Source organism: Chiloscyllium plagiosum, chromosome 16, assembly GCF_004010195.1.
Source record: "Chiloscyllium plagiosum isolate BGI_BamShark_2017 chromosome 16, ASM401019v2, whole genome shotgun sequence".
NCBI classification, from domain to species: Eukaryota; Metazoa; Chordata; class Chondrichthyes; order Orectolobiformes; family Hemiscylliidae; genus Chiloscyllium; species Chiloscyllium plagiosum.
Window position 1 is genome coordinate 36,358,605 of NC_057725.1, and position 9,122 is coordinate 36,367,726.

General features: G+C 38.3%; 1 protein-coding gene across 4 annotated transcripts in view; it reads left to right on the forward strand.

The window, feature by feature from the left end:
• Positions 1 to 9,122, forward strand: part of copb1 (COPI coat complex subunit beta 1) — a 48,391-nt gene that overhangs the window by 7,387 nt on the left and 31,882 nt on the right. For all 4 annotated transcript variants that reach the window (XM_043705815.1, XM_043705814.1, XM_043705816.1 and 1 more), the window contains 5 exons: positions 821 to 1,050; positions 2,622 to 2,791; positions 6,683 to 6,797; positions 7,603 to 7,695; positions 8,074 to 8,211. In XM_043705815.1, coding sequence (XP_043561750.1) covers positions 821 to 1,050; positions 2,622 to 2,791; positions 6,683 to 6,797; positions 7,603 to 7,695; positions 8,074 to 8,211 — 746 coding nt within the window. The remainder of the gene's footprint in view (positions 1 to 820; positions 1,051 to 2,621; positions 2,792 to 6,682; positions 6,798 to 7,602; positions 7,696 to 8,073; positions 8,212 to 9,122) is intronic.

The window sequence follows — 9,122 nt, forward strand, 5'->3', positions numbered from 1 at the left end:
GGGCGGTTTGGTTGATTGGTGCGGGTGTCCCGGAGATGTTCCCTAAAGCGCTCTGCTAGGAGGCGCCCAGTCTCCCCAATGTAGAGGAGACCGCATCGGGAGCAACGGATACAATAAATAATATTAGTGGATGTGCAGGTAAAACTTTGATGGATGTGGGAGGCTCCTTTAGGGCCTTGGATGGAGGTGAGGGAGGAGGTGTGGGCGCAGGTTTTACAGTTCCCTGCGCCCACACACAATTTGGATAATGCATAAAATATACATTTGTGTAGTTTATGCCTCAATCTGAAATATGATTTATGAAAAATGCAGAAGTGCTGTGTGCAGTGCCAATTTCCTTCTTACTCTGAGGATATTTTTGCCACTTCTGAAAAAAGTAGGACACGCTCTCAGTCAGTCCAGTTGAGGTTGAGATCTTGGTTGAGGGAACAGAATCTCTTTGTCTTATTTGATGCACCAGAACAGTTGTGACAGTGCTAACCTGTGAAATTCTAAACTTTTTATGGCTTTGAAAGCATGAGGTGTGACAAGGAAAACATCATTTCGAAAAAAATACGCAGTGTTTTTATGATCTGGAATGCAGAGTTGAAACAGCAATGGAAGCAGATTGATTTTTTTTTGTCAAAAGGGAATTTGATACATATTTGAAGGGAGAAGAATTCACTGCTCAGTGGAGAAAGAACAGAAGAGTGGGACTAAATGTCAAGCTTTTTCAGAGAGCTGGCACAATCACAATGAACCACACGGTCTCTTGTTCTGTGTCATTGTCGTTCAGAATAATGTAATCTTATTTTCTTCTTTACACCCCGCCCCGCTACAGAAAAGGGAGATGTGAAGACCAAGACCGATGCTTTAAAGAAGGTGATTATCATGATTCTAAATGGAGAGAAGCTCCCAGGGCTCCTGATGACTATCATTCGATTTGTGTTACCACTGCAAGATCACACAATTAAAAAGCTGCTGCTTGTCTTTTGGGAGATTGTCCCTAAAACCACCCCAGATGGGAAGTTGCTGCAAGAGATGATTCTTGTCTGTGATGCCTACAGAAAGGTAAATGAAATTGTGATTTGAATATTTAGCAATTGAGAGATGTTGTCAGTACATGATGAATTTAAACTGTAAACTCTTGAATGCACAATTATGTATCTACTGTATGATCCCAGTCTTCTCAAAAATATTGTTTCACTGCAACCTCTGGTGAATGTTTTCTCAAGCAAATAACAAATAATAGTTAAAAATCACACAATACCAGGTTATAGTCCAACAGGTTTAATTGGAAGCGCACTAACTTTCGGAGCAGCACTCCGAAAGTAGTGTGCTTCCAATTAAACCGGTTGGACTATAACCTGGTGTTGTGTGATTTTTAACTTTGTATACCCCAGTCCAAAACCAGCATCTCCAAATCATAACAAATAATAGAATTTCATATCCTTTGCCTGATTTTTGTACAAGACATCTTCAAAAAGGAACAGTCGTGGTTCATCTTTCAAAAGCAAGTTTGAGGATGGAAAAGTTGAGTGGGACAAAATGTAGTTTATTCTTAACTTTAGCAAATATTTCAAAATTAATTTCAATATCCAATAATATAATTTGAATGAAGTGATTGAATTTGAATAAGATAAGATTAAATGTAAAATAACTATTGAATGGTCAGTGGATTACAAATGGTGATTCACCAAAGTGGCTTTGTAATTTCAGACTAAAACCAATATACATTAGGGAATGTTTTTAAAATGTTGCCCTTTCATCTCAAGAAATAAATTACTTTTCACCAGATGGAGAGATTGCGGTCTGCTTTCTAGGTCTGCTTTGTATTCCTAAACCAATGATGTTTTTCTTATAAAAATGTTTTATTTCTTTGGTAAGGAAAATGTTATGTGTTTCGTGTTAAACTGTGCAATTGTAGAAAACCTGAGACTGCTAACATAAATGAGAAAAAGTGCTAGACTAAGAGGTTTTGTTTTCTGTGCATTCTGGGAGGCAGTTTTGGTAATGTGAAAACTAAGTTTTTTTTTAAAGCAAACTTCTTATTAATTTGCATGTAGTTAAACTTAAAACCTCCAATGAACCAGTGCAATCATCCAAGTTTTGAGAACATTGAAATTTTTTTTTTTAAATTCTGTGATGTGTTCAAGTTTGGTAACAGAGTGGTAACCAGGTGAAATTTTAGTAATACAGCTGAAAATAGATTTACCACCAAGCATTTTCAATCAATGTTTTGTGATTCTGAATGAGTCATTTACAAGTATTTCATTTCTTTGTATATTGCAACAAATTTAAAAGTTGACTATTGCTGAAACAAAAGCATGACACAACTTTAAGGAGCTCTTGCAAGGTCTGCAAGCAGGTGTAATTAGCATCAACTGATTAATTTTGTCTGAAGTTTTATGGGCAGGCCAAATTTCAGCACACGTTTAATGTAAGTTAATGCTTCAGACTGCAGGAACTTGATTTATGCTAGACTTAATTCGCAATTAGGATTCCTCAATCCTTTTATGCCTGTTTCGTGAGTTTTCAGTGAATGGTTGCAAATACAACCAGGATATGTTTCAAAAAATGGTGAATATGTATGCTGTCTGAAGCATAAAAGAACTAACAGCATCTTGTTTGAATTCTCTCAGGATCTGCAACATCCAAATGAGTTTATTCGAGGATCCACTCTTCGTTTCTTGTGCAAGCTAAAGGAGCCAGAACTTTTAGAACCACTGATGCCAGCAATACGTGCCTGTCTGGAGCATCGGCACAGTTATGTACGCAGAAATGCTGTACTAGCTATCTACACCATCTACAGGTAGAGTATTAGACTAATATTGCAGAGGAGGAAATAATTTGACCAAACTGGCCTGTGCCCAACTCTTTTTTTTGTAGCTTTCCAAAAAGTTCTATTGACATTGTCCCCCACCCCGCCACTTTTTATTTTCATATCTCCTATCCTGTTCAGCAGTTTTCAAAATGTACTTTGACTATTGAATCTTAATTCCGTAGAAATAGCTTTCTTTCTTTTTAGAAAGGTTTCCATATGTTACCTCTGGCTCTCTGTCAATCACCTTAAATTTCTGTCCTCTGATTAATAATTCTTTTCCCATGAAAACAGCTGCTTATTATCCAACTATCAAATATTCTGTAATCCTCCTGTGCTCTGAGGAGACTTTCCCAGTATTTCTTATCTTTTTATGTATCTGAAATCCCTTGTATGTGATTTCATTTGAATTAATTGTGTATGTATGACTGACATCTTTGCGAAAGAGTGGTATCCCACAATTTAACCAGACACTGAAGTGGTGTTGTATGTAAGTTTAGCATAGCTTCATTGCTTTTATAATTAAGGCCTTGACATTAAATCCACAGATTCCATTTGCATTTCTAACCACAATAACAGTGAATGCTGGAGAAATTCAAATCTGACAACCTCTGAAGAGAGTTATTGTTTTAAGTCTGGTATGAGTGTTCAGAACTGAAGAGATTTTTTTTTCAACAAACCTGGTTAACTTGTCCTGCTGCCTTAAACGATTAGTGTCTGCACAATTGAATGTGCTTGCCTCTACACCTTTAAATTCAATGATTGATTTATTTAATTTTGTCTCTCATCATGCTTCCTGGAATAATTTATCACTTCACACTTTATTCTGTTTCATTTGCCATGTTTCTGTCAATTGTACTGTTTTAAAAAATTCTCAAGGTCAAGGACCAGGCTCGCAGGAAAGTAGTCTGACACAGAACAAACAGCCAAGAGGCGAGTCTGCTAGAATATAAGTGTTTTATCCCCCGCAGTGCCCCCACAACCAGTCTCGTACTTACAACGGGTCTGGCTTATACTCACTCTACATGTTACCGGAACTGGGAGCCGTCAGTTCTCGTAGAGCGGTTGCCAACAACCCACGCCCGGCGGTTAAACGTAACCCCGGTTGGCCCAATACATGTGTTGCATTATGATTCACACATGTATTGGGACATAATTTTACACCACATGTACCAATCTATGACCTTTTGAAATAGTTTACTTTATTTCCATGTTTTGTTCCATTTGCATAATTTTAAATTAAACCCTATTGTATTAAAGGTCAAGGGATTAATATATTTATGAATGTTTCTGATGCTGACTCTGAGGGCATGAGTTGTAGAATTTTTACAGCAAGAAGAAAAGCCATTGTATCTGCACCAGTCTTCAAGCATCTAATTTCATTCTAATCTAATTTTTTAACACTTGGACCATATCCTTGCATGCTGTCACATTTCAAGTGCTCATCTAAATACATACTGTATGTCTTAAGGATTCCTGCCTCTTCCACCATTTTTGGCAGTGAGTTTCAGACACCCAACACCTTAAATTCCTCATCCTCTCTCAATCTGCTCCTGATCTTAAATCTGTACTGCCAGGTATTTGATCCCTCTATTAAGGAGAAATATTTCTCCCTATCTACTCTGTCTCTGCCCCTCGTAACTTTGTACAAAGTTATCAGGTCTCCTCAGCCTTCTGTGCTCCAAGCAAATCAACCCAAGTCTATCCAGTGTTTCTTTGTAGCTGAATGACTCCATTCCAGACAACATCCTGGTGAATCTCCTCTGCACTCCCACAAGTGGTGTCACATCTTTCCTCTGATGTGGCAGTCAGAACTGCACACAGTACTCCCACTGTGGCCTAAACAAAGTTCTGTACTGCTCCAGTAAAACCTCCCTGCTCCACTGTTCGATGCCTTGACGAATAAAGGCAAGTTCCCATATGCCTTTTTTAAACTTTTATTTCACTGTCCTATTGCTGTCAAGGTTCTATGGACATGGATTTCAGAGTCATGGAGACATACAGCATGGAAACAGACCCTTCTTCGGTCCAACCCGTCCATGCCGACTAGATATCCCAACCCAATCTAGTCCCACCTGCCAGCACCTGGCCCATATCCCTCTCAACCCTTCCTATTCACATACCCATCCAAATGCTTCTTAAATGTTGCAATTGGACCAGCCTTCACCACGTCCTCTGGCAGCTCATTCCATACACGTATCACCCTCTGCGTGAAAAAGTTGCCCCTTAAGTCTCTTTTATATCTCTCCCCTCTCACCCTAAACCTATCCCCTCTCGTTCTGGACTCCCCGACCCCAGGGAAAAGACTTGGCCTATTTACTCTATCCATGCCCCTCATAATTTTGTAAACCTCTATAAGGTCACCCCTCAGCCTCCGACGCTCCAGGGAAAACATCCCCAGCCTGTTCAGCCTCTCCTTGTAGCTCAAATCCTCCAACCCTGGCTACATCCTTGTAAATCTTTTCTGAACTTTTTTCAAGTTTCACAACTGCTTTCCGATAGGAAGGAGACCAGAATTGCATGCAATATTCCAAAAGTGGCCTAACCAATGTCCTGTACAGCCGCAACATGACCTCCCAACTCCTGTACTCAATATTCTGACCAATAAAGGAAAGCATACCAAATGCCGCCTTCACTATCCTATCTATCTGCGACTCCATTTTCAAGCAGCTATGAACATGCACTCCAAGGTCTCTTTGTTCAGCAACACTCCCTAGGACCTTACCATTAAGTGTATAAGTCCTGCTAAGATTTGCTTTCCCAAAATGCAGCACCTCACATTTATCTGAATTAAACTCCATCTGCCACTTCTCAGCCCATTGGCCCATCTGGTCAAGATCCTGTTGTAATCTGAGGTCACCCTCTTCGCTGTCCACTACACCTCCAGTTTTGGTGTCATCTGCAAACGTACTTGCTGTACTACTTATGCTCGCATCCAAATCATGGTCACTTTCAAGGTCTCTATTTTCTGGGGTCTTTTGCTTTGTTAGACCTTATTACTTATTACTTCCTTTTAGAAACCATTCAAATAATTCTTCACTTGATGTCCCTTAGCCACATTTGCATCCACATTGGCAGCCTTTCTTTTCGTCCCACGAACTACAGATTTTCTACCAAGGCTTTTTTTGTGTTACTTCATCTGTATTATTCTTCAAAAAGCATTTCAAAAGCTACCTTTATAAAAACTTACCTCATCAAAGAATCAATTTAGCAAAACATAATTTATCATCATTTGCTGTCTTTTGTATTTCTACTTCTTGAATGTTGGTTAGGTTTATCCTATTTAACCTTTGCAAATCTCCAGGCCTCAAGAGTGTCCCTGAGCAGTTTAGGATGCATCCCATTTGACCAGCTGACCTATTTGAGAATCGGTGAACCATCAAGTGCCTCCCATTATTATTCTATCCATCATACAACTACATCCTCACTTTAATGCACTATTCTATCATGAAGTGAGTTAGAAGGTGTTCATTTAGTACCACAGCTATGCATGTGCTTCTCCAAAAGTATTGACCTTTTGGTCCCTAATAGGAACCACCCTTACTCTGACGAAACATGAAATTGAACTATATGCCTATCCAGTTAATCCATCATTTAAATTAAATATGAGCATTTGTTGAAGTTTAGTTCATTGAGAACCAGAAACCAAAATTTTAACGAGTATTTCTATCAAGGCATTGCTTATAATGCGTTTCAATTATTTTGCTCTTTTACTGAAAATGTTTGACTTTTAAATGTTTGATCTGTTTCTAAAAGACAGTTGTATAAAATTCTAAGCATGAACAGCTGTGATAGTTTTTCTTTTTAAATTTTAAAAAGCAGACTTTTGTTTGTGTTTTGAGGTAACTGATTTTGCAAGTCATTTACTGTGTTTACTTGTAGGAACTTTGAGAACCTTATTCCTGATGCTCCTGAGTTGATCCATGATTTCTTGGTGAATGAAAAAGATGCGAGTTGTAAGCGGAATGCTTTCATGATGCTGATTCATGCAGATCAGGTAAAGCGCTTGTATTCTTTACAAGAAATGCAGCTACAGTTATAGTCCAGTTGCTGCAGTATCTTTTTCAAGCTATGTTGATTGGAAATAATTGCAAACAAAATAAATAACAAAGCATAAAAGGCTTGCACCTATTCCTCGTTGGTTTCTCCATAGCATTTCTTCAGCTGATCAAAGTCTACTTGCCAACCTGTCCTATTCGTCAGTTGTGTAAATTGTGATTGTTCAATATTTGACATTCTTGCATTTGTTCTGATGAGTGCAAGACAAAAAGCATTGATGAAATGTCTTGCTTTGAGTTTCACAAATCTCAAAATTATATTTATTGGGAAAAAATCAGAAATAGAAGCTTATGAAGATGTCGCATGCACAGTCAAAACATGACTAACTCTGAAAGATTTTATTCAGTTATTAGGAAGTTAATACATAAATGGGGTTGAAATATAGAATTGAGATATATGAATGGTGGTGGATCAGGCTTGAAGGGATAGATTGTGTACTCCTGTTCTAATGTACTTAAAATTTCCAAGGATTGTTGGAATTAATTACCAATTCAGGATTATGAATCTTGGAAAGTTTCTTTTGCTATGAAAAGTACAGGAGTTATCAATTTAAAAACACTCAAATAAAATTGTACAATGTTTATGAAGGAATCTCTATCTTTTTAATCTATCAAAGTTCAGTTTTCAAAAATGAACTGTCAGTGGTTAGTATATTTGCAGGACTTACAAATTGATCCCAGATTGAAAATTACAATTTTGCAATGAGCAAGTATTTTTAACATTGTTTCTTAATGTTTCTCTAGGACCGAGCACTGGATTATCTGAGTACTTGTATTGATCAGGTTCATACTTTTGGAGACATTCTCCAGCTGGTTATCGTTGAGCTGATTTATAAGGTGAGGTGACAAAATGCAGCTTCATTCATTGTGTGTGTGCATATGTGTAATATAAGGGGATTCTGAAATGAGCAATGGACTTGGGTATAATAAAGATTTTTGATCAACTTCTCTAGGAAGTTTGTAAGCATTGTAGCCTGCTTGGTGTCATCAATATTTAATCTTTTATTCGAGCCAATCTCAATCTCTAGATTGATATTATCCTTAATGAGCAATATTTGTCTCTGTGCCCTAAAATATTGCCAAAACACTTTTAAAAAAAATTGTCACTTAGTAAAAAACACTTTTCCCAATTGAAAATATAATAAATGAGATGAAATTAACATTTAGTTCCACATTCTTTGAATTAAGTGTATATGTATATATGTTTTGTCTTAGGTTTGCCATGCTAATCCAACAGAAAGAGCACGATTTATCCGTTGTATTTACAACTTACTCCAGTCCTCAAGCCCTGCAGTAAAATATGAAGCAGCAGGAACTTTAGTAACACTGTCAAGTGCTCCAACAGCTATCAAGGTACTGATTTTATGGAGTGTTTACACGAAACTTATGGTAGAAAATGAAGGCCCATTTCCAAGGCTGAAATTTGGCACTTGTGAAAAGTAAAATGCAATCATTTTGTTTTCGTGGAATTTCATTTTATTCTCACGTAGCAATTGTGTGATATTTTCAATTTGAGAGTTGTACATGAAAACAAATGCTTGTGCGAGAGAATAACAAAAACCATTCTGGAAATGTTTTTATTTCTGTCTAAATATGTCAGAGTTTCACCGTAGGTTTAGCCATGGCCAGCATCTTTGCCATTGGGACAGTGACTCAGGATGAGCATTGCTGCCTCAGTGTCGGCGACCTGGGTTCGACTCCACCTTTGGGCAACTATCTCTGTGGAGTTTATATATTCTCCCCATATCTGTCTGGGTTTCGCCCAGGTGCTCTGGTTTCCTCCCAGTCTAAAGATGTACAGGTTGGGTGGATTGGCTATATTAAATTGCCATAGCGTTCAGGAATGTAGAGGTGAGGCAGATTAGCTAGGGTAACAGGAGGATGGATCTGGGTGGGATGCTCTTTCGAGAGATCGTGTTGACTCAATGGGTGGAATGGCCTGCTTACACATTGTAGGGCTGCTGTGATTTTTGATCTTTTTTTTAAAAGCACTCATTCATGGTTTATGAACGTTGTTGAGCAAGCTGTTGTTTTGTATGCATCCCGAATTGCCCTTGAGATGGTAGTGATATATGGAGGAACCTCGACTATCCGAACGAGATGGGCGGGCACTATTTTGTTTGGATAATTGATCATTCAGTTAATTGATTCAATACCTCTCCTCTGGGGCTCAGAGGTTTTCTGTTAAGTCTCCTCCCTGTTCAGGAGAGGAGACTGTACACACTGCACCTGAGCTCTGCCCTGCCCCACTCATCCAACACTGC